This window comes from Lissotriton vulgaris, chromosome 9, assembly GCF_964263255.1.
Source record: "Lissotriton vulgaris chromosome 9, aLisVul1.2, whole genome shotgun sequence".
Classification (NCBI taxonomy): Eukaryota; Metazoa; Chordata; class Amphibia; order Caudata; family Salamandridae; genus Lissotriton; species Lissotriton vulgaris.
Window position 1 is genome coordinate 980,140,567 of NC_141697.1, and position 26,699 is coordinate 980,167,265.

Genomic DNA, 26,699 nt, shown 5'->3' on the forward strand with positions numbered 1-26,699 from the left:
GTTTCAAGGGAATGATTACTCTTACTTTTTTTAGGATACGTGTGTGTTGGGTGAGTGAACCGTGGTTAACTTACAGTTGTCATTTCACTTGGTCTGAATAATGCGAGTTGTGCTGTTGTGGCTTGAATGACGTTTGCAGCATGTGTTGCACATATTCTTTATTAACCCCATTCGACGCTGATGACTAGCTGGGCTCGTCATGGCGTAGCCTCCTCGCACGCTGATGACGAGCCCAGCTCGTCACGTAAAGTGCGTTTCCGCAAAACCCAGCGTGCGAGCGGAATTCCGCTAGCGCGCATGGTGTTAATAAATGGATGAATTAACAAGGCATGTGGCATAGAAGGATGCTGGTAAAAACAACAAGCCCTCGGCATTGCACGCTGGGGAAAATTCACGTTTGAATGCCTGAAGTCGGAAGGGTGGGAGGGAACCTTTGAAGTGTGAAGCTCTCTCGGCATTGCTGTGGCGGGTCTGAAGCGCGTGCACGGGCACATGAACTGCATGTAATCCGAATCCGCGCTTGGTTTAAAGAGTTTGTTTCAGCTACAAATGATCGACATCTGCAATGCGCAAGCGCATTGGCAGAGGTCGACCTAAAAAGGCTAAATGGTACTGAGTACTGGTGGCCGGTACAGCAGTGACAAGAGTACGAATTGAAATGAAAATTTGTTTTATAAAGCGCACTTTTGCAGAGGGGAGTCTTGGCACTGCAGAAACAGAAGGAAAGGAAGGTTTGGGAAAGATTGATGGGGAGAGGGCCAATTTAAAGCCCCAGAGTTACGACCATGAAGGGGGTTCCAAGGTCATCTGGAAAACCGAAAGTAGTCATAAACCCTGAAATTATCAGTTATAAGCTTTGAGCTGGCTGCTACAAATTATAACTATACACATTTCAAAAACAACTGACATTGGCATATAAGAGCTAGACTGCTTTCTGTTCTATTTCAACATGCACTGTTTTGAGAATGGACAATAAAAATGAGTCTACTGCTGATGTATAAACTGCTGTAAGATTTACAAACATAAGCTGAGCTTCTGTCGTTGGTGGTAGATGCATAGAGAGCTGTCACAGTGCCTAGTAATTAAATACTTAAATACAGAATACTCGGACGTCACAGAGATTGGGAAGCTTTCATGGGCAATGCAATTTATCAAAAAAACACACAGTACACAATGATGCCAAACTTACCGGGACAATGGCCAGAACGGTTTTGGCTTCAGTGTGTCTGAAAAGGACGTCCAAGAAGGAGATAACTTGCAGTGTCTTGCCCAGACCCATGCTGTGGGCTAGGATGCAACCAAAACCACTGCTGCCCTTAAACCTCTCCAGGGATTCCACCAAGTTATCATACAGAAAGCGAATTCCTCCAACCTAGAAAAAAGAAAAAGAACATTAACAGAAGTGTTGCTACAGGCTTGAACAGCACATACAATACAGATTACCAAAACACTAAGAGGCAATATGAGTGTATGACTGAAGATACAGGAAGCAGCAGAGAGCACCCAAAAAGTATCATGTAATGTGTATGTCTTTATGAGGAGCAGCAGGGAGCGCTCACAAGGGAGCAAACTGGTGTAAAGGTCAAAGCTTAGTAGGTGGCGAGGGTATACGAGGCAGGATGTTGGATGCCTAAAACCGTAGGCTAAATGGCTTGTCTTCCACAAAAATAAATGTAAAAAATGTCAAAGGATTTCTTAATGGCTCACATATCAGGCGCACCAAAGACAACATTTATTTGGTGCTCAGAATAAATATATTTAGAAACTTTCAAGTAGCAATATGAACTGTACAAGAAAGTAACCACACACCTGTCCTACATGATCAGGAAATAACTGGCATACTTCAATTCACAAGCAAAGTTAAGATGAAAGTTTTTGGATGAATCGTTTTCCCATTTTTAGGTCGAAGCCTGCATTGCAGGGCATGGCCCTGCTTGCAGGCAAAGAGATATTGTGAGCAGGGGTTTTCAGTACGGTGTGAAGCCTCGCCCCTTTTTTCCATTGTCAGGCCTCTGGAAACTGAGGCCTGCCATTGGAAAAAGCTCCTGTTTAGCAGATTTGTATGCTCTGGATCCCGCCTCTCGAGGACTCCATGACCTGCCTTACGGTAGCACGACAATATTTTTAGAAATATTGCCTTGGCAACCATGAGGCAGGTCAGGGAGTCCTGGAGGGGCGGGATTCAGTCGCCTGTTTCCTCGGCGGTGAAGCAGCTAGGGGAGAGGTGGTGCTTGTTCTTATAGCGGTCGTGCAAGTGAATCCAAATGTTAGCAACACAGAAGTGAAAGTCATTTTTCATCCATTTCATAAAGTCCTCCCGTTCCAATTTAAAAAGCAACAGCACATCAATATGAGTTTTTTGGCTAAAACGTTACTCGTATTGTTGCAAATTAATTGTGCACTATAAAAACTTAGCAGCACTTTGGACCTCGCAAGAGGTAAGAAATCTCCATACAATCACAAAGTATATGTTTTCAGAACGTATGGCAATCCTTTAGGTAAAGAAGACTGGTGTTCTTAGGACCACCGTACAACCACGCAACCTCTTTAAAGCTTAAAACGCTCTTCGTAATGTGGTTCACAGCATGTAAACGGAACGGCAATCTTGGGATGGCAACTGATTAGATTTGTTTACCAAATGTTCGAGTAAAACCAAAACACACATACATATTTCAATGTTTTGCAATAATTGAAGTTGTGCAAATGTTTTAAAAATGTTTGCAGTAGTTCCCGATTTAGGCATAGCAATAGGAACACTTACGATACGAATAATTCACAAACGTCATAATTTAAGCCATTGCATTATTTCCAATTCATATTGAAATATATTGATACACGAGCTTTCTTCGTGATTAATTTTGAGGAGCGTAATAGAAAGTCAATTGGTTTGATTCCAATTCTAATACGACACTTAAAATATGTTCGAGTAGCGTCAAACTCGTCCTTCTTCAATGTCTATGTCCAGAGAACCTGTTCTCATGTGCCGGGCTTGAACAGCTCACTTTGTTAGACAACATCGTAACTCCAGCCGGGATAATAAAAGTGTGTCTGAACGCGTGCTTTCACAGAACAACAAAACACCCACCCCATAACACTGGGAGCATGGCTGAGAAAGGCTGGGAAGTGGACCTTACTGGAGCCAAGCAGAATACAGGGATGTGGCTCGTTAAGGTAAAAAGACCAAAAGAAGCATCGGTGGTATGAGAATTAGGAGGCGTGGGAAAAGCACAAGTACCAGGTCTATTCTGATGCTAATCATGGCTACCACATGTGGACAAGTAGTCTTGGCATTGACATAAGGAGCCGGAGCATGAATAGCGATAAGCAGTAGTAGGACACTTATGCACAGTGGCAAGAGTGGGCAGCATTCGGTTGCGACTTTGCAGGGCGCTGATCACCCGGGAAACACTTTGTTCATACAGAGACATCAAAAACGCTTTTTTTAGAAGCAAAATGCCAGGAACGCAATTTTAGAGTTTAATTACGCTATGCGCTTATTTAAATCTGTCATGTGTTCTTTTTAAGAAGTACTGCTCTGATATTGAGTTTATCAGCTCTGATTAACTGTTCCTACTGTCTTTGAGTAAAGTCCCTTTAACATTTGACTGCTCGCGACTAGCCATTGCTGTTGATTATAAATAAGTATGAATTAAAAGAAAAAAGAATGGGGCACCCTCCACCCAAGAGACAAGTGTACGCAATGAATAACTGTTATTCCGTTGGAATTACATTGCATCTTGGAGCCTAGTAAATAATATCCACTGTAGCCACTGCAGAGTATCCACCTCCAGGACTCGAGAAAATGTCATATACATTTGCATTGTTATTCTTTATCTGCAGGCATTTGGAGTGCTTAGAAACAGCGCATTTCAGATTGTAAGTGCGTAATGAATATTTACAGTTCTAAAACAACGTAGACAATTCATTGCCACCGTTAGTGTGTCTGGTTTAATGGGTATGTTCGCTATGAAGCTCGGAAACATGACTTCTAAGCTTGCCAGTCCTTCTTTTACACAACTTCCTTGTAGTAAACATTTTATTAAGAGTATGTTTAGACCCCACTCCCCCCTTCCACAGAGTGATGTTTCCATAAAAGGGGTAATATATCACAGCTTTGTCATTACCACCCCAGCCTTTTTGCTGTCTAGTTGGAAACTAGAATCCGAAGACCTGAGATTTAATCCCGGCCCTTCCAAGCAGTCAAGCTTTGTAGTCTTGTCTTTTTCATCTGCTCCCATTTTTTGTCAAGTTTGTTCCTACTTGTAATCAGGACAACACATTGCTAGTAATTGTGTGTTTAAAAAGTCGGACTAACACAAATGTGGATATTTCCTTTGGGGAGGCAGTGTTCAGTCTCACAATCTAGTTGCAATACTAAGAAAGTTGCAGTACTTGGAGCAATCATTACTGCCTGCAATCTTAGTAATCATACTTTTACTATGCCCCTGTCACCGTATCTGCCAATTTTTTAAAGCTTCAACACTTCCTCAATAAAAGAAATGCGCACCAAAGGCGTACTGAAAGGACTGGCCCAAGACAGGATTTCTTTCACCTATCATTATACTTTTATCACATTTAAATAGCCAAGTATCTGTAGTTGACAAACAGTGCCCACGTAACCTCCCCCAACCCTAAGCTGATTGGTGAAGCTGCATATAGTAAACACAAAGAGATAATACGGAGTACTGAAACTTTTCAGACACTCACCCCCAGTCACAGATCTGGGTTGAATCCATCCTCTTTCTATAACTCACTTTGCCACCTCAGTTCAGGCCCAGCTATATGCACATCAGTCTGACCCTGTGCCTCATGGGAACAGTCCAGCCTGAACTGCCAAACCAGGTCTTCCCTGAACCAGAAACAAGCAGCATATAGTGCAAAGTTCTTAAACTTGAGACTTACTTGCTCTTCTGTTAGGATTACATGTGCGAAAACATTGAACGTCCAAGACATACCATTAGTGAAAACTGGCTTACAGACTCATTCCCCTACTCTGGGCTCAGGTTATTGTCTCCAGTGAGGATTGTTCGTTAACACTATCTGATTAATGCAGGACAATAGGCAGTTCTTTAATAATAATCCCTTGTATGTTGGTTCAGAATAGTCATTATCAGCATCTCTAAATGTTAACGTGTTCCTGCTGTGTTGATTGTGCATGGCAACTTCTGTGCTTCAGCTTCCCTTCCTGGGTTACAATGGTCAGCCAAAGCCACCTTTTACATTTTCATGTAATCACCATGTAGGGCTTAAAGACAAGAAGGGAACACCTGGCCCGGCTTTTCAGCACATCACATTCTACTAGTGAGCGTTTCTCTGCTATGTCCCCATTGTGATTGGCAAAAGGTGTTAAATTTGGCTTGCTGCAGCAGGTTGGTGAGGAACACAGATCCCCTCAGAAAAATGCATAGTGGCGACTACTGATCTTAAAAACTGATGGGATATACGTCTCCAAATGAATTTTGTGGAGCAGGCGAGTGCGGCAAAGGAGCACAGTTCTCAATTGGAGGAGCTTTTCTTTATTTTTCCTGGAAACAGAACGGGTTCTCCTCTCAAGAAAATATTGTATGCCAAACCGCATATTTTATCACTTATACCAAAAGAGCTCCCATAAAAGCATTAGACTTTATGAACATTTATTAAGAGTTTATTTTCTATTATTCCAATATTTAAGCTATTCTAGAGGGAAAAAAATTGTACAACAGTATGTTTAGGGGGTGTCTGACTAATGTAGACAGACACTATTTCAGACTATGTTTCTAGGGATGGTTTGCTTGCATTAGAGAAGCTGTGTCCAGCATGCCACTCTGTGCTGCTAGGTGTCTGCGTTAGCTACTACATGTTGTGCCTACAGGTATTTTTCTGGGACACTTGGTGATTAGCTTTTCATTGTAACCCTCTGATGCATATGTGTGGTTGACCAGGCTTATGGGAAATGTGGCTGATTCTTTGAATAATCTCCCACCCACTTTCCCACAGAATACTTATGTTTGTGAGATTGTTAAAGTGAAAATCGTTGCCTCTAATTGGGGTATCCTGTTTTTAAGTCAGTAAAGATAAAAGCAGGTGCATAAAACTAATGATCTCAAAAGGCAGACCCAGCTTCCACAAAACATTTGTAGAGTTACTGAAGTTTTTAGGGCTTCCCTAAACCTGAGCAGACAGTATTTTTTTCATACATTTTCCAATAATTTGTTCCATTTTCAAGTCTCTTCAATGGAAAAGGTTCAAGTAAAGGTTGATCATCCGATCTCAGAGATCAAGAAGGATTGTGCAACTTAGTGCGGTGACAAAATAGAACCACTTGTAGGACAAACTACCTTGTAAAACGGACATAACGGTTTAAAGATAATATGTTCCTTACTAGACAGCTTATGGAGAGTGGCCAAAGCGCATGAAATGTGGTATTTGGCTCTTAGACCTAGTACACACTTACCAGCATTATTTTGGCTGATTGCATATGCGAATCAGGCTTTAATGTACTGAACATGATTTAAATACAAAAAAACTACATCAGTCACATATTGTGCTCCACCATTCACTGAATGCCACATCAAATCCTTCTAAAAAGAAACACTTGTAAGGATGAAGGCCATCTATTTCTAGAGGGTTTTTGTAGAACATTGCGTATGGTTTTAGGATTACATCAGTGGATTACTTAAATATGGAGAGATGAGCCAATGGTTTAAACTGAATTTGTAATTCAACCAGTGAGGGGAGACCCCAGGCTCTTTGATGCAACTCTCATAATAATTAAGTCCAGTTATAGATTATGGGGAAAATTCTATTTTCAGGTTCTTCCCGAAGCACTCTTAGTTTTTCATACCAACTTACAAATTGGTCTGGGTGTATTCTGGTGTGTAGTGCATGGCTCCAGGGTCTTCCTCCACGTTTCAGCTGTTTGTAGGATATTTGAGAATTCAGATGTGCAGTGGATGATCGTTGACACCTTTATGGGTTGTGGTTGGATGTAGCATTGTGTGTAAGCTGGGACCTTGTCCCATTAGGCTCTCTGCACAGCATCGAAGATCCTTGCCTCCACTGGTATCTAGTGAATCTCCTTCAGAGCGGGTTTTAAATGAGTGCCTCTGCAGTTTTCAAACTCATTCTGGCAGTTTGGATGCTGAGCCTTTGCAGCCTATTGGGGAGCTTTGTGGGACACCAGTATAAATTATATTACATCAGTCAAGACATGCTATCACTACGGTTGTATTCTGGTCAACATAGCAGTCTGTGTGTAGCATTTAGGGAAGTTTCCAGTACTATAAATTGATGTTCTTGGTTACTGTGGTGACTTGGGCGACAGAAGTGTTTGGCGTCTCACAAGACTCCAAATGTCTTCCCTTTTTAGGTTTCGCTCTCGAGACCTATTGTCGCCCACTTGCTTCTCAAGGGAGACAGAGCGGTGCACGGGCCTACCAGGGTCTGTGGAGGAGCTTACGCAGGCCGGCCGAAGGCACGCACACACGAGAATAACACAATCCGACAGACGCGCACAGACACACAGACACGCACACCGAGCCCACCCCAAAAGCCCCACTTACCGCATCAGTGGCCTCAGCCGCCACTCCTGACTTATGCTGCCACCGCTCCTCTGGGCCATCCCGCCATGAGCGTGCACATCCCAAAACCGGAAGTTCGGGAGCGTGCTAGCTCACGGCTTGTTAGTTTCCTGTTCTCCGAGTTCCCTTTGTTCCCGCCCCCTCCCGCTGTCTGTTGTCCATGGCCCGTTTTGTTCCCGCCCCCCTCCCGCTGTCTGTTGTCCGTGGCCCGTTTTGTTCCGCCCCCCCTCCCACTGTCTGTTGTCTTGATCCGCGAGGGTGAGCTGCAGAAGCGGGGACTTGTTGCAGGATCGGTAAGCCTTTGGGTAGAGCAGCTGCTGTGACTCAACACCATCTATTCAGCATCGGTGTTAAGCGGCAAGACCGTATCTGCGTGAATACCTTCATCTGTTTAGGAATTGGGGCGGGCAGGCCTGTAAATTAGTTATTTGAAGGAGATAAAAAGCCTTGTTTTACGACTTGTGCCCTGGCTGCAAGCACCTCTGTGCTATTAAAAGCACACAGGGCCTCTATGCACTTTAATGCTGTGTACGTGCTTCACTTCGACTTATGTAAAGTTGAGGCTCCTCTTGGCCCCGGGGTGGGGGTCCTGGGCCCCTCGGGCCCCCTCTGCCTCGGTGACCTGACCCAAAGGAGGCCGCAGCTCTCTCCATCAATAATTCATCCCCGGCTGCCTTCACTTATCGAATGACTCCTTAAAAAAGGGTATCGGGTGGCACGGGGAGCATTACTCACCCGACGGCTTCACTTACAATCACAGCGCCTCCTCCGCTCCTGTGACCGTCGGCAGCTCTGTGGCACATGAGATCTGCAGAGGGCCCAGCGTGGAGGAGGCACGGGACTCCTGACAGCTGTGTTTGGGGCAGGGGTCTGTCACGGGATAGTGTATTATATATACTATTGTATAGCGCTTACTACTACTATAAGGGGCGCACCGGAGAGGCGCTGGTCCGCTTGAGTATCGCAGTCAGCCGCGTGGGTGCCTGCTCAGAAGTGTGTGATCTTTGCAGCGCCCATATGATGGAAAGTGTTTCTGTGTAGCACCTGGTGAGCACCGAGGCGATGTTATCGTGTTAATGGGCGCAGCGCAGCGCTTAGGAGCGGGTTGTATCATTGTATGAGGACGTATGAGAGACAGGTGTGCTTTTTTTGTCACATGTAGTATGCTGGCAGCTCGGATGAACTCTTTTGGGACCCTTATTTGATCTTCTTGAGGGTGTTTCATCTGCTGGCTTTGGCAGGAGGGCGCCTACTCTGTGTCCAGTGCGTCCAGGTTGTCAGTACCTAACTCCATCACACAAGCATTTGTCAAATACATAGAAATTAGTTAATACTCAGCCTGCACTCACTTAGCTATTAGCAAACCTCATTAGTCAGCACTCTGCCCCTACACTCACGCAGCTGATTGTAAACCTCATTAATCAGTACTCAATCTACATTCACTTGGCTGTTTACAAACCTCATTGTCCTACTCTCTGCCTGCCCTTACACAGCTGTTTACAAACCTCCTTAATCACCACTCAGTCTGCATTCACTCAGCTGCTTGCAAACCTCATTGGCCTACACTCAGCGTGTACTCACTCCGCTATTTGCAAACCTTATATATCAGTGCTCTGCCTGCCTTCACTCAACTATTTGCAAAGCTCATTAGTCTGCACTCAGTTAGCACCTACAGAGCTGCTTGCATAACTAATTAATCAGTACTCAGCCTGCATTCACTCAGCTGTCTGAAAACCTAATCATTCAGTACTCAGCCTGCACTCACTCAGCTGTTTGCAAACCTTATTGGCCTACACTCAGCCTGTACTTACTCAGCTGTTTTTTTAAACTTCATTATTCAACACTAAGCCTGCACCTAGTCAACACTTTACTAACCTCATTAGTCAGCACTGAGTCTACACGTACTCAAGTTTTTGTGAGCCTCGTTGGTGAACACTCACCATTCACTTTCTCAACTGTTTGGGAAAACTAGGATCCATCTGTGCCAGAGCTTATGTCACCTCTGGTGGCCCTGAAACTTCAATGGATTTGCATGCTGCGGGCCCAGGATATTTATATTTGTAACATGAATGGAGAAGAGGAGGATAGAAAGTTACCATGTTGTAACCAGTGTGTCTGGATTTATCTAGTCACTCTAGCTTCAAATATGGGGTAACCCTGTAACCCTGGAAACCCGGGTAATCAATAATATTTAAGAGAACAGTGGTAGTCTCCGCGAATAGCCTCACGTCTTAGTTTCCCTGCCGTAAAAAACAGCATGCACATAGTTCGTAAATTGACAGTATTTAATGTCCTTTGGGGGATTAAACAAATTCAGACAAATATATAATCTATAGATGCTCCAGTTATCTGTTATGTGAGAGTGACATTTGTAAATAAATGTGTACTATAAATGAGAACAAAGCAGAAATATTGTAGACACATTTGCAATGCAATTTTCATTTTTGTCTCAGAATTAGAGCACCATTCGGACGAATATCAATGATTAGCTGTCTACATGTCAAACGTGTTGATGTTTCAACCCCTATCAGTTATTTATGGGAAGTTTTCATCAGGACTAGTTGGAAACACCAGGATAATTCAGGGGGATTTAAGGGGAATATCACCCAGTCCATGGCGCATATACAGTATATCGTTCCTCACATCTGTATGAAGGGCAGACAATACCCAACCATCCTCAGGCCAATTGGTGGCAAAATGTGACGTTGGCAGAAAAAAAGCATCTGATTGGATCACAGACACTAAACAATAGGTCATGTTTAACCCAAAAGGCTCTTTGTTAGGTCTCGCCTAAGCCATCGCGTTAGCGATGCATTGGCGAGATATTTAGTGGGGCTTTCAAAAGTGCTCCCAAAGTCTGCAGAAGGATCAGGTACAGTGCTTGTGCGCTGGGCACGTGCATCATTTGTCCGCCTGCAGCCTTTGGGAGCACTTTCGTGGCCGCTTTGATGTTCTCAGTGAGCCACGTGGCCACTGAGAACATCAAAGCGGCCGCAAAAGTGCTCCCCTTTTGCCCCCCCCTCCCTTATCCCACTTCCTTCTTGTTTTGCAGGTGGTAGATCTGCATTCACAGTGCTCTGCTCTGGTTGTACCAAAATGCTTATCTCTTTCAAAGGTGCCCTGCCCTTCGATCAGGGACATAAAGAGTGTAACACGTTGAACATCCATACAAAGCGCAACCTATCTATCGCCCTCACTCTAGCTATCGTCATCACTCTACCTATCGCCCTCACTCTAACTATCACCCTCTATCTATCGCCCTCACTCAAGCTATAGTCATCATTCTATCTATCCATCTCCTGCACTCTATCTGTGTAGCACCCTCACTCTATCTATCTATCTCCCTCACTCCATCTATCTCCCTCACTCCATCTATCACCCTCACTCCATCTATCACCCTCACTCCATCTATCACCCTCACTCCATCTATCACCCTCACTCCATCTATCACCCTCACTCCATCTATCACCCTCACTCCATCTATCACCCTCACTCCATCTATCACCCTCACTCCATCTATCACCCTCACTCCATCTATCACCCTCACTCCATCTATCACCCTCACTCCATCTATCACCCTCACTCCATCTATCACCCTCACTCCATCTATCACCCTCACTCCATCTATCACCCTCACTCCATCTATCACCCTCACTCCATCTATCACCCTCACTCCATCTATCACCCTCACTCCATCTATCACCCTCACTATCTATCACCCTCACTATCTATCACCCTCACTATCTATCCCCTCACTATCTATCCCCTCACTATCTATCCCCTCACTATCTATCCCCTCACTATCTATCACCCTCACTATCTATCACCCTCACTATCTATCACCCTCACTACCTATCACCCTCACTACCTATCACCCTCACTCTACCTATCACCCTCACTCTACCTATCACCCTCGCTCTACCTATCACCCTCGCTCTACCTATCACCCTCGCTCTACCTATCACCCTCACTCTACCTATCACCCTCACTCTACCTATCACCCTCACTCTACCTATCACCCTCACTCTACCTATCACCCTCACTCTACCTATCACCCTCACTCTACCTATCACCCTCACTCCATCTATCACCCTCACTCCATCTATCACCCTCACTCCATCTATCACCCTCACTCTATCTATCACCCTCACTCTATCTATCACCCTCACTCCATCTATCACCCTCACTCTATCTATCACCCTCACTCTATCACCCTCACTATCTATCCCCTCACTATCTATCCCCTCACTATCTATCCCCTCACTATCTATCCCCTCACTATCTATCCCCTCACTCTATCTATCACCCTCACTATCTATCACCCTCACTATCTATCACCCTCACTATCTATCACCCTCACTATCTATCACCCTCACTATCTATCACCCTCACTATCTATCACCCTCACTCTACCTATCACCCTCACTCTACCTATCACCCTCACTCTACCTATCACCCTCACTCTACCTATCACCCTCGCTCTACCTATCACCCTCACTCTACCTATCACCCTCACTCTACCTATCACCCTCACTCTACCTATCACCCTCACTCTACCTATCACCCTCACTCTACCTATCACCCTCACTCTACCTATCACCCACACTCAACCTATCACCCTCACTCTATCTATCTATCGAACTCACTCTATATATGTATCGCATCACCACAGCATCACTCAGCACCACCATAGCATCACTCAGGGGCACCACAACATCACTATGCGCTACCACAGCATCAATGAACGCTACAGCATCACATATTGCCACCACATCACTCAGCGCCACCACAGCATCAATCTGTGCAACCATTCAACAACAACTAGTTCAAATATGATCTCTCAATGTTTCAAGCTTTATTACAAATGTCACAAAAAGAAGTTAATATTTCACTTCTGTTCTTGGATATTCGTCACAATAAAATACACTGAACATAATCTTCATAAACGTCATTTACAAAAGTTTAAGCTATTGTCATTATAAATTCCAATAACTTTTATTTAATTATTATTTAAAAAAAATTAAAAGCCATTATTTGTAATATCAATACATCTAACTCACGTTAATACAACACATGTTGCATTACAAATGCTATAGGTGTCATATTTGGTATTGTAAATGACAAAGCTATTAATTTCGCTATTTTCAAAACCAACACTTAAATAAAAAGTGTGTCATTTACAATACCAATAGCTCAAACTTTCCTAATGCGAGATCTATTGCATTGCAAATGCTTGTTATTTCAGGGAATGAAGTGTGAGGTTTAACAAAAAAAGCACAAATAATGCAAAAAGCCGTACCCAAGGAAACCACCACCTCAATACCTAAAATCGTGTGAAAATAGAAAAAACACACGGACCAGTTAAAAGTGTTGAATAAGATCTGCCCGAAACAGCACACAGAAAAGGACAACTTTGAAACTCAGTGGCCACTGCTGGAACATGGCGAGGACCACATAAGCACTGTTCACTCACCAAGCCTTCTTTAAGCGCCGTCAACCAATGAGCAGTCCCTTTTGGAAAGACTGCAACGCGGGCAGATTGGCAATGGTATCGCATGACACTAGAGACTACAGTGCCCGAGCAGGGTTGTGTTCTCTTACTAAACGAATACACCAAATTGATCCCTTACTCCCTCTGTATACAAGCTACGCTAGACATTTCACTTGCACACATTCTTGTCACTAGCACTTTATCAGCTACAACCACTCTGCAATATTTAACTCTAGCACTTTAATACAGCAAATCACTTTACAGCTCTGTATGTATGCCACTTGTTGCTGCTGCTATATTTAAGACTATTGCAAAAATTGTTGTTTTTAAACAATTTAAATGTATATATTCATGATCGAATGTATTTGTTTTCTTGTGATCAGAATATTGGAAAGATTTTAAATAAATAATAAACCTTACAAATATCAATATAATAAGTATGACATTTCCTTTTTTTATTTTTATATATTTTTTTTATTGAGAGTTCATACCAGAAAATACATATACATAAATGCGTACATAAATACATAAATAGATACGTAAAATTATACCATCAATAAAAGAACAGAAAGAATAATAAACAATAAACAGTAATCAATAGACAGGTTAAATAACTACAATACCAGTAAATCATTCATTTGACCTTTTTGCTGTCCTCCAAGTGGCTACTGGGGCCCAAAGTCGCTTACCCATATCCCTTATCTTCGCTCCCTTTAAATCATATAGTGCTTCCTCAATGTTATGTATACCCAACATTCTGCACATCCACATTTGAAAAGTAGGAGCTTCTGTATCCTTCCAGGCTGCACTTATTAAAATCCTAAGGACTGCTACAGAGATGAAAACTAAAGCTTCGGCCTCAGTACACATATTTAATTTCACATCACATCCAATAATTACCAGAGTAGGGGATAGAAGTATGACATTTCCTTTTACAGTTGCTACTTTACTTTTAGTCCAAACGCTCTTTCCCTTTAAACTTGCCAGACTCTCTGCTATAAACTGCCGATTCTGTGCACCTGTTCTGCACACATATGCAAGTGTCACATACAGCACATTACCATCCCAAACACATCTTTGCCAGTTTCTGCACTTAAGACAGGAGGCAATCAGCATCGATTTCCGATGGTTTGACCAATAGTAGTGATCAACAGGAAATGATCCATTGAATAAGAGTAACAGACAGCGTAAAGCTAATGGTCAATCAACTTTTCTGAGGCTCATGAAACCCAAGGGTAACTATTCATGCCTGAGGCAAGTACTGCTTTTGTCCACAAAGTCACATAAGCCAGATACTTGTAAAGGTCAGGAGATGCTAAGCTAAAGTGCTGATTGCCCGAAAGCTCTCCGAGCACAGCAGGTAGTGTCATTTGGATTTAAGACCTTTTTCGTACACTGGCCAAGCTTGTCCTAAAGTTTGACCAGTCCTCCCCTGACCCCATCAGTCGCTTAGACAAGTGTCTCTGGGATATCAACCACCTGCAACTGAAAAGGACTAGATGTTGATAAGCCATTTACTTGCCTGATCAACAGAGTTTAAATCCCTCGCCAGCCGCCTTGGTCAGAACTCATCTGCGTCAAATTCGATCAACACTTAATATTCAGATGCAAATGTTCTGAGTAACCACCTATCTGCAGCTACACTTAGTGAAGACATTACTCTTCTCGTCTCCCACAATAAATTCCACAGTGGTAGGCACTCCAGTGCGGTCTCAACCTGGATAGTGCAATTCCATGTAAGGAGTAGTTTCTGTCCTGTAACTCCAGTTCTGTAGTAGGGGTATCTCTGTTATAGTCATAATCTAGTGAATAGTCCCGCTCATGTGCGTGGACCCCGGCAATCAAAAATAATCTCTTAAATTGTCAAGAAATGCAATTAAGAGAGAATGAAAGACAAATAATGCAGCCTATATCCACAGGCTACACTGTCCAGTACTTCCACTAGGAATTCCACCAAAAAAAACACACACAACACAGCCTGCCCAGTTTCTTCCATAGAGAAACTTTCCTTTACCAGCAAAAGCCTCTGGAATGATAGAGAGGAAGGCATGGACAGACAAGCCCCATAGGCTGCCATTATGTGGCTTACAATAGGATACTGTGCCTTTAAGATAACATTCCAGAACTTTCTTCCAGTATCCCAGGATGCATAGCAGGTCCCTCTTACTTTCAGTTCTTTTTGAAGGCGTAGCACTCCAGACCTGTAGCATTCCTTACATGAAAAAGTATCTCCACCGGGGAGGAGGGCGGGCGCTTATGACTATAACAGAGATACCCCTACTACAGAACTGGAGTTACAGGACAGAAACTACTCCTTCTGTAGTAGGGGATCTCTGTGTATAGTCATAATCTAGTGACTAGTATGGCAAGCCCATCCCCACACCAAAGCGGCGGTGGAGAAAAGAAATTAACACCACTATAGTGCGAACAAATTCCGCAGTGAAGCCTGTCCAACCTGAGCATCTGCCCTGGCATCAGTGTCCAGACAGTAATGCTTAGCAAAAGGTATGAACCGACTTCCAAGTGGCTGCCTTACAGATTTCAGCAATCGGCACGTTACGGAGCAAGGCTGTCGTGGCGGCCTTGCCCCTGGTGGAATGAGCCTTAGGCTTACCTCCTACGGTCTTATTAGCCTTTTGGTAACACAATTGTATGCAGGACACAATCCACCTAGAAATGGACTGCTTAGAGGTAGCAAGACCCGTTGTGACTGATCCAGAATTGATAAACAACTGGTCACACTGACGAATATCTTTGGTTTTAGATAAAATTTCAACACCCTCCTAACATCCAGGGAATGTAGAGATCTTTCTACTGGAGATGAAGGATTCTGAAAAAACGTAGGCAAAGTTATAGTCTGGTTGACATGAAAATCAGAAATAACCTTGGGAAGAAACTTAGGGTGAGAAGCATAACAACCTTAGCAGCATGAAATACAGTAGAAGGTTCTTGGCAACACAACGCCTGAATTTCACTCACCCTGCGGGCCGATGTAATGGCCACGAGGAACGCCGCCTTCCAGGACAGGTGCTGCAACGAAGCCTTATGAATAGTTTCAAAAGGCTCCTTCATCAATCTGGACAGCACCACATTCAATTCCCATGAAGGCGAAGGAAGCCTGACAGGAGGGAACACTTTCTTCAAGCCTTTTAAAAAATCTTTGATCACAGGGACCTGGAAAAAGGAAGTCTGTGAAGGGCATTTCCTGTAGGCAGTCAATGCAGCAAGATGAACCTTAATGGAATGAACATTAAGGCCAGACTGCGCCAAATGCAGAAGGTAAGGAAGGATGACATCTTCCTTGCACGTCGTCGGGTCATAGTTCTTGGACTGACACCAGATACAGAACCTCTTCCACTTGTAAGCATAGGAAGTCCGAGTGGAAGGTCTCTTAGACTCCTTCAGTATGTCCATGCAATCTTCGGGCAGATTGAGATGGCCATATTGCACTATCTCAGGAGCCATGCCGCCAAACTCAAAGCCGAGAGGTTGGGGTGCAACATCTGCCCCCGAACTTCGTGAGAAGGTCCGGCCTGCACGGCAGCCGAATGTGAGGAAGGAGAGACCGTTGAAGCAGGTCTGTGAACCACCACTGCCTGGGCCATTCCGGGGCGATCAGGATCATCCTAGCCCTGGACCGGGCCAGTTTGATGAGTACCGCCGGAATCAGGGGAATGGGTGGAAAAGCGTACTGAAAGCTGTTCGACCAGTTGATCCATAACGCATTCCCCAGCGTCCCCTGCTGGTAGTACCTGGAGGCGAAGTCTCGGCATTTGCTGTTTGCGGCGGTGGCAAACAGATCTACGTCTGGAGTTCCCCACCTTGCGAAGACGTCTCCTAGTACTTCGTCGTTTATGACCCATTCGTGGTTTTCCTGAATCAGTCTGCTCAGCGCGTCTGCCTGAACATTCTGCACACCTGGCAGATGGGTAGCCGTCATCGTCAGTCCTCTGGCCAGAAGCCAGTGCCAGATCGTCTGCGCCTCCTGCGACAGAGTGCGTGATCTCGAACCCCCCTGCTTGTTGAGGTAATACATTGTGGTGGTATTGTCCGTCTGTACAAGCAGAGAGTTGGTCTGGAAGGACGGAAGAAAAGCCTTCAGTGCCAAGTGAACAGCTCTGAGTTCCAGGAAATTGATGTGATACGTGGCCTCCATCAGGGACCACGTTCCTTGAATCTGTAGACTTCCGGAGTGCGCTCCCCACCCCTGGAGAGAAGCACCTGTCACGACAGTCTGCGTGGGAATATCCTTGTGGAAGGGGACCCCTCTGAGGAGATTCTCCGCCGAACACCACCACTTCAGTGACTGAAGAGCATGCAGAGACAGATGTATCTTGTTGTCCCAAGGCCCTTTCCTCTGTTCCCACTGGTCCTCCAAGCTCTCCTGCAGCGGTCTCATGTGCAGCCACGTGTGTGGCGTCAGGAAGATACAAGAGGCCATCGATCAGAGTAGAGAAGACACCGTCCTCACTGTTGTAGATGGAGTGGCCATAAGAGCCTGAGCCTTCCGAAGGAGTGATAATCGTCGCTCCTCCGAAAGAGACGCTTGCTGACAGCGTATTGATGGAGGCTCCCAAGTACTGTATGCATTGGACTGGAGTCGGGACAGACTTGGACATGTTGACGTGCAACCCCAGCTTGTTCAAGAGAACGCATGTCTTTTGGAAGTGTGCTTGCGCTTCCGAGAAGGAGGATGCCTTGATCAACCAATCGTCCAGGTACGGGTAGACAAACACCTTGTTCTTCCTCAGGTGTGCCGCTATCACCGCCATGCACTTCGAGAATGTTCTCGGCGCAGACTTTAGGCCGAATGGGAGTACTGTGTATTGATAATGATTGGCGCCGACTTGGAACAGCAGGAACTTCCTGTGTTTGTGTGCAATGGGCACATGGAAGTACGCATCCTGTAGGTCTATAGCACATAGCCAGTCTCCCTGTTGCAACGGAGGATAAATCTGATGCAACGAGAGCATGCAAAACTTTTCCCTGCGAATCCATCTGTCTGCCTGTCGCAAGTCCAGAATGGGCCTGAACTCGTTCTTGTCCTTCTTGCGAACCAGGAAGAACCGGGAGTACAGACCTCTTCCCCTCTGAGACAGAGGTACGTCTTCTATCGCCCTTTTCCTTAACAGGATATCTGCCTCCGCCTGGAGCTCCTGCAGTTGATACTGCGAACTGACCGGCGGGATTGATGGAGGCGGGCTGGTGAACCGAAAACTGTATCCATTGCAAACAATATTCAGCACCCACTTGTCCGGAGTAATTTTTCTCCACTCTGCCAGAAATAATTGAATGCTTCCCCCTACCGGAGTGGGTAACAGATCCGGGGGAAGTAGGTTCCTAGGGCCTAGACCCGGCCTGGCCCTTGGTCGCTGGAGCCGACTGCTGGCCTCCTCTGCCCTTCTGGCGTTTCTGGAATGGCTTACGGAACTGTTGTTGTTGCGACTGTCCTGAAGCTTTGCCACGTCCTCTGCCCTGCCCACCGAACCGCCGTTGGAATGGGCGGTACGATTTCTTCGTTTCTTTAGGCTTCTCCAGACCCACAGCCGTGAGTGTTTCGGCCTCCGCCTTCATGCGGGCCATTTAGTCATCCGCCTGTTTCCCAAAGAGGGTTTCGCCAGAGAATGGAAGGTTGGCTACCCTCTGCTGCGCGTCTGGTTTTAGTGACGTAAGGCGGAGCCAGGCGTGAAGTCTCTGGTTGATTCCATGGCAAAAGCCATGTGCCGCTAATAGGGATGAATCTGCCGCAGCGCAGATAATCTGATTAGCTACCAGCATCCCCTCATTTAGCACTTCCTGGAAATCCTCCCGCTTTTCGCGAGGTAAAAGTTCTGCAAACTGCTGAGGAGATTCCTAGAGGGAGCGGTCGTAGCACCCAAGAGAGCCGTGGCACTCGCAGCCTTCATAGAGGTCGCCGATGTTCCACACATCTTCCTTTCCGCTGAATCTATCCGCTTAGATTCCTTGTTCGGGGGCACTGTGGATAACTGGGTGGTGGCATGCTGTTTGCGGGCCACCGTCACAATCACCGAATCCGGAGGAGGGTCCACCCGTAGAAAAGCCGGGTTCGAATCGGGAGCCCGGTACTTTTTCTGCAATCTCGATGGTGCCGCTTAGTCAATGCAGGGGTGAGGAAAAGGTCCTTGGCCGGTTCCTCCAGGCCCGGCACCAAAGGTAGTAGTGGACGAGACAGGTGTTTCTGGTGCAGTGTCTCGAAGATGACTGATGTCTTAGGCGTGGGCACCGTCAAGGATATGCCTAATTTGGCAGTGCCACGCAGAAGGACATCATGGAACGCCACCAAGTCATCAACCGGAGACACCCTTGTATCCGGTGAACCTGACAATGTCGGGGATAAGTCCCTGGTACCTGAGGACCTCGTACGCGAGCGAGATCTGTGCCTCCTATGGCGATGTCTCGACCGCGTGAACGACCTGTTACGCGATCGCTCCCTCCTCCGGGAACGAGAGCGTGACCTTTCAGTCCGTGGGCGCTCTGCAGGTTTCCTTGGGGGCGACTTCCGTGGCTTATCCTGGGGACGAGGCTTTGGAGTCCCCTTAGGCGGAGTAGGGAGAAGCGGTAGCGACACCGATCTTGGCGGAGGGACAGAGGGTATCACCGGCCGAGGGGCGGGCCCATGCGGCGGAAGCGGTGGTGGTGGCTGTCCTGATGGAAGAGGAGGGTTGACGGGAGGATTCTCATCGGTACAGGCGGAGGAGGAGGAGGAGACTTCGGTCGGGGTGGCGTATATACCACCAACTACACCGAGCCCGGTGACTTCTTCGAAGGAGGGGACTGCGAATCCGCCCCTCCAGTCCATGATCGCCACTCCGGCGTCCTCCATCAGAGTTGACTTCTGGCGCCAGAATCACTTCTGCGCCGCTTCGGGAAGTGCAAACGACTCCACGACGCTGACCTCTTACTCCTCGACTCCGAACGACGGTGTTCTGGCGTCGGGTGTCGCCTCCGCGAATCAGGTGTCGAACGTCGCTTTTGCGATGTCGAACTATCCTTCCTCGACGTTGAACGCCGCATCCGCGACGACGAGCGACCCCTTCTCGACGACGAGCGTCGACTCCTCCTCGACACCGCCCTCTTCCTCGAGGTCTTTGACACCAAAGATCTTCTCGACAGCGATCGTCTTCTCGACGGCGATCATCTTCTGGACGGCGATCATCTTCTGGACGGCGATCATCTTCTGGACGGCGATCATCTTCTGGACGGCGATCATCTTCTGGACGGCGATCATCTTCTGGACGGCGATCATCTTCTGGACGGCGATCATCTTCTGGACGGCGATCATCTTCTGGACGGCGATCATCTTCTGGACGGCGATCATCGGCTGGACGGCGATCATCGGCTGGACGGCGATAGTCTTCTCGCCGGCGATAGTCTTCTCGCCGGCGATAGTCTTCTCGCCGGCGATAGTCTTCTCGCCGGCGATAGTCTTCTCGCCGGCGATAGTCTTCTTGACGGCGAACGGCGGTGTCGTCTCGACGACGAGCGCCGAAGCCTGCCTGTCCTCCCTAGACGTCGATGGTTCGACGCTGACGTCGACGACAACGATGAAGACAGCGTCGACGGTGGGTTCGACGGCGGCCGAATTAGGCCCCTCGACGTCGACCTCTCACGCCTTCTCGACCCGGAGCCCCAGGGAGATGGGGAACACACCGTCGTCATCCCTCTCGACACCGTCGGCGAGGCAATCGACGCCGGCAGAGACTGGGACCTCTTGATGGTCTTCCTGCCTCTGGGGAGCCCCCCAGAGGCCTCAGCAGAGGGAACCTTCCCAGCCTACCCAGACCCACCTGCAGTCGTCTCTCCTAAAGGCCTTGAAGCCTAATCTTCAGCCTTTCCCTCAGGGTCCTTGCTGAAAGGTGCTGGCAGATGTCGCAGTCTTCAGGGACATGTGCCTCAGGGAGAAAGATAATGCAGACTTCATGTGGATCACTCTTGGCCTTCTTCCTTCCACAGACTGGGCATTTGTCGAACAGAGCAGGCATTTTAGAGCCCTAAAAGCCTGAACAAACACACAGGAGAGAAGGAAAACACCAAGGAATATATATCTCAAACACTTTTTATCAAAAAACTGAACAAAATCCAATAAACTCTTGAAAAAGGGGAGAGCTCAATGCCAGGGTCCTGTAAGCAGGAGCCGGAAAAAAGAACTGAAAGTAAGAGGGACCTGCTATGCATTCTGGGATACTGGGAGAAAGTTCTGGAAAATCTCTTAAAGGCACAGTATCCTATTGTAAGCCGCATAATGGCAGCCTATGGGGCTTGTCTGTCCATGCCTTCCTCTCTATCATTCCAGAGGCTTTTGCTGGTAAAGGCAAGTTTCTCTATGGAAGAAACTGGGCAGGCTGTGTTGTGTGTGGTTTTTTTGGTGGAATTTCTAGTGGAAGTACTGGACAGTGTAGCCTGTGGATATAGTCTGCATTATTTGTCTTTAATTCTCTCTTAAGTGTCTTGCAGTTCTGCATTTCTTGACAACTTAAGAGATTATTTTTGATTGCCGGGGTCCACGCACATGAGCGGGACTATTCACTAGATTATGACTATACACAGAGATCCCCTACTACAGAACTGCGGTATTTCTAAGCTTCAAATTCCCGCAAACAAGCCAGACAGGCTGGTGTGGTGCCATGGTTAATTTGACCATGTTTCCGAGGGCTGGCAGGCCCTGCACAGTGTGGTAATTAAGTAGCAAAAAGTTTAAGACTCTGAATTATGCGCCAGGCCTTCTACTAGACTTGGCATTAATTCTAATTTTAAACATACCAGATACAATGGCAGATCCTTTAGTGTTAAGCCACAGCTCTGGAACAATCTTCTGCTGGATCTCTGGCGTTTCGCAAATTTTGAGCAGTTCCAAAGAACTTCAAAAAGTTAATGTTTTGCCAAAATGTATGGCATATATACTTTACGTATTCCAAGCAAGCATGCCCTCTGATAAACATCCGCTTGAGAAGTAAAAATATAAAATGAAAAAATAAGACTACAGCAAGCTCACTAAATTGCAACATATCTACTTTTTGGGCTTTGCTTTTCAAGCGATAGCAAAACTGATCAATAAAGGATTATTCTTAAAGGGTGATGCAGGGTAGAATGCTTAGTTCAGTGAGCACATGTATAACACAGCCCCTTGCAGACTGCATTTGTTGAAGCATTTGTTGTTTGGATGATTTGTAAAAGCATATATGAGTGGGCAACCAAAGGCTTCGAAGAAGGGATCAAGGAATTCCTTGTGAATTTCCCACTAGTTAGATGAGAGGAGATGACATTTCAAGATGTTGACTCAAATCTTGATGCGCCCTGGGCTGCAGGAGAATAGCAGGTGGAAGCTGTGTTTCAACAGCACATTCCCAAAGAGCAGGTTGAAGGATGTGTTTTTTGTTTCCTCATATGGCAGAATGCTATGGTATAGTCTTTGTGTAACACCCTGGATGGCAAAACTGACAGGAAGGCTTTCAACTAAGATTTCCATAGAATCAAACGCTTTATGTGCAGCGAGACAAGATTCTTGTGAGTTCCTGGCCATGTGCCCACATCAATGCTATGAAGGGATGTCTGACTGGTAACTGTGAAAAGCAAATCCAACAAAAGGTATGAAACAGGTTCCCACAATTCCAAAGTTAGAAACATGAGTGAATAGGTGAATCGACCAGGAGGAGCTTTGAAAAACTTTCCCGAAACTCATTGTTCTACCCGATAGAGATGCAGGAAAGATCGGAGACCATCTTTATGCAGGATGCCTCTAGACTAACCAATCGCATCATTCTGGGACACTGGTTAGTGCCCCAAACCATGGCACAGTAGCTGCTGCTTTTGCAATTGTCGTTATTCATTATCATCCGTTTTGATCCATTTTAATCCCTTTTACTCCATATTTTAACCTCTTCAAACATATTTAATCCACATGCAAGGAAATGCCATTTCCTGTGGGAGGCGCTAGGGGGCGCACTGCGGAATGGCTGCCTAGCTTAGCAGCTCCGCCGGGCGGACCATTATATCGCCAAATATATGCGATAAAACAGATCGCAGCACGGCACAAAACATGCCGCCGTGTGTGTGCAGATAAGGAGCACAATCGGTGAGGGGAAGGAGAGCGCCTGAGCCGCGGATGCCCCGAATGCAGCCTGATGTCCTCACCGGCCGCGCGCTCCGACATGGCGGGCGGAGTTCGGGTCAGCCGGGAACGGATGCGGTGAGCTGCGACCGTTTACAGCCCGGGGCGCGCTGCCGCTGCGGAGGCCCTGCAGGTGCAAGATGCGGGGCTGTGGATGACTGGCTTTGCGGCGGCGGCGGTGCTACATCGGAGAAGGGGACGTGCTACTGCCTATGCGGAGCTCGCGCGGCCAACATGGCGGCCGCACGGGACGAATAACGGCTCATCTCTGCTACACGGCGCATCATGGCCCTGCATCCCCGGTAAGCCTCTGGAATCCTATACCTGCTATCCCCATAGTCTGTGGGGCCCTATATCCTACATAGAGGCGGAGCGCTTCTTCACCATGCGGCGGCTGTAACCGGCGCAAGATGGCGGCGCCTGTACACGGGGGATAACATTACACTAGAGATTATACCATCGTCCATTCTGATTTATGCTAGTGGACAAGATGGACTACTGATTCCCCGCAGTAGCTACGGTGATTCCGGTACAGAGTCTGTTCACCTAGTGCTGACCCTTGGAACTCTGCACAGCTTATATACACATACCTCCATAGGGATCTCTACAGAGAAAAAAAGCGCGAAACCCACGTACTGCCACTGATCACGCACCGCTGCCGTTGTGCGTCAGATTGTGTCTTTAACATGGTATGTGATTAGGCTCATCTAGCATTGTGCAACTGACACTGGCGCTATATATCTGCTGTGGTGCGACATATATGTGGCAGATTTGTTTTTTCCCTGGGAGCACATGAGCGCATGCTCGTTGAACGTTACAGCGCATAAAGTGGATCCACTGAGGCTACGATGAAGCTACCACTGGGTTGCACTGCTATTTGACCCGGAGGAAGTGCACACATATGATCTGCTCAACGCAGCTGAATTATGAGGGTTATATAACGCGGGAAATTGCCATTCAAACGCGGTGAGCTCCTGGCAAACGGACGGCGACACGTTACTGCGCAGCGCTTACGCCACTTCCCTAACTGATCCCATCGCTATCACAGGGCCACAACGACTGGGGGTGACACCCTGACAAGCCTGCGGAGTGCACTGAGCCATACACCATGGGAAAACCGGATAATAAACAACCGAAGATCACCTTTAAGGCCCGGAAGACACCGCATGGTCAAACTGGCACAACGGAGGAGGAACAAGACACAGACCCCCAAGAAGGTAGCGTCATGGAAACTATCCTGAAGGCAATCCAAACTAATTTGCAGGACATTAATGGCAAACTGGACCACTTAACCGGCAGAGTCGACAGCATGGCGGCGAAACTTGACAAACAAGGCGAAAGATTGGACAGTGCAGAGACCAGAATCTCGGCGGTAGAGGACGAATCGCACACCACGACATCTAAATGCGCAGGCATGGAGAAGGTCCTGGAAGTTATTAAGGCCAAGTCTGAGGAGTTGGAAGCCCGATCGAGACGTAACAACATACGAATAGCGGGCCTGCCGGAATCCACCAACACAGGCCGTATGGAACCATATGTGGAGCAACTTTGCAAAGACTTGTTTGGCGCCGACAACCTGTCCTCCATCTTCATTATCGAACGCGCACACAGATCCCTAGCGCCACAGCCCAAGCCAGGAGCGAAGCCAAGACTTATCATAGCACGTGTGCTCAACTACCGAGATAGAGACACTATACTGCGGCTGGCACGTGAAAAAGGCGACATTCAGTACCAAGGCAACAAGCTGGAATTTTATCCGGACTTCACGTTCGCAGTACAACAAGCACGCAAGGAATTCAACGAGGTCAAAGCCAAGCTTCGAGACCTGCAGATCCCTTACGCCATGCTGTACCCCGCTAGACTGAAGGTCACCTGGGAGGGCAAGCCAGTCTTCCTGTCGACACCCAAAGCTGCCATGGACTTCATCAAGACTACGGTACACAAAGGTAAACGGTCCAACCGCAAGGATAGACACACGGACTCAGAATAACGGTAAGCTCATGGGGTATTCTGTTTCCATCTACTACTTGTCTGCTGGCACGGGCGACACCGTTTTCTCTCGACGATGATTGATATCTTGCGCCCAGACTTTGCATACAAGGCCTAGTCACATTGTCTATTGCAGTGACCAGGAATCGTTAGGACGCAATGATATCCAATCAACTGCCTGCTAATTGGGTTGATTTATATGTCTGAGATGATGAATGAATGATTCCTCCTACATGACAGGAGGCATTGTGCTGCAGGGCTATATGAGCTGATTCACTGACTTATGACTGCTACTATTGCTACTGCCTTTGGCGCTCTGGATGTCTCATTTGATTGTGTATGGAACTTTCACAGACACCATAAGTGCCTGCTATACTTCATCATGTTCATTTACTTGCTATCCAGATGTGATCTGTTTACATATGTTAGTTCTGCCCACGTCCTTTAGTTAGGATGGGGTGATGCGTCCCCCGGCGGACCTCTACTAGGGCGGTCCCCGACAAGTTATGTTGCTATTTGTTGTTTGCGGGGTACAATGGCTTCGGCAGATTTGGGTTGCTGGAGTGGGAGGGGTATGGGTCAGTTGGTGTTTGTTGAGTTTCAAACAACCGGGACGATTGAGATGCACTGCTAGAAGCCGCTTATGGATATGTATTACTTGGTCGAACTCAAATGCTCAATTGTTATGTTACACTGTGCTGGGAGTGGGCGGATCGATAAATGTTGGCTTGTATGGGGAAATATGCAAACAGACGTTGTGAATAGTAATGGTTTGAATCTCCTAACATGGAATGTACGAGGCCTCACAAATACCAAGAAGGTGCGCCAGATTTTTACATGTTTAGATAGACATCATATTGATATCGCGCTACTACAAGAGACCCATTTAGATCCAACTTTGCGTAGACCTATTGGAACACGGTGGGCGAAGACATGTACTTAGGCGGCATATTCCTCGTACTCTAGAGGGGTAATGACATTGGTCAAGAAAGGCACTGACTTCAGAATTGAACGCACTAATATAGATAGAAATGGCCGATATGTGATTGTATCAGGGAAGTTACGGGGGCAACTGATAACGATAGTGAATGCGTACGGCCCAAACACTGACTCCCCCGAATTCTTCCAGGAACTCTGGGATCGCTTGATAGACTTTGGAGACACTACGATAGTCTGGGGGGGCGATTTCAATGTCATGCTGCGGACTGCGGAAGACCGCTCGGCAACCTCCACGGAGCCTCACAAGAAAGCCAGGGCAAAATTGCGGGACATTATAGAGGACAGGAAGCTCAGAGACATCTGGAGAGTGTGCAATCCAACTAGACGAGGTGAAACACACGTAAACATGGCGCACGGGAGTTGGTCCAGGATTGACTTCTGGTTAGGGACAGATAATGCACTACTGTGGACCACGAAGATAGCCACACTCCCCCGCACACTGTCAGACCACAATCCTGTGGTGCTCACTCTGCAAATTCCTCACTATGCACCTCCACCATTCAGTTGGCATTCCAATGCCCGTGCGTTACTA

General features: G+C 46.8%; 2 protein-coding genes across 3 annotated transcripts in view; both read right to left on the minus strand.

Moving 5' to 3' along the window:
• The window catches only part of RAD54L2 (RAD54 like 2), a 1,034,525-nt gene that overhangs the window by 666,813 nt on the left and 341,013 nt on the right, over positions 1-26,699 (minus strand). For both annotated transcript variants that reach the window (XM_086938836.1, XM_086938837.1), the window contains exon 7: positions 1,190-1,372. In XM_086938836.1, coding sequence (XP_086794962.1) covers positions 1,190-1,372 — 183 coding nt within the window. The remainder of the gene's footprint in view (positions 1-1,189; positions 1,373-26,699) is intronic.
• The window catches only part of LOC147692653 (uncharacterized), a 273,896-nt gene that overhangs the window by 199,587 nt on the left and 47,610 nt on the right, over positions 1-26,699 (minus strand). The window lies entirely within an intron of this gene.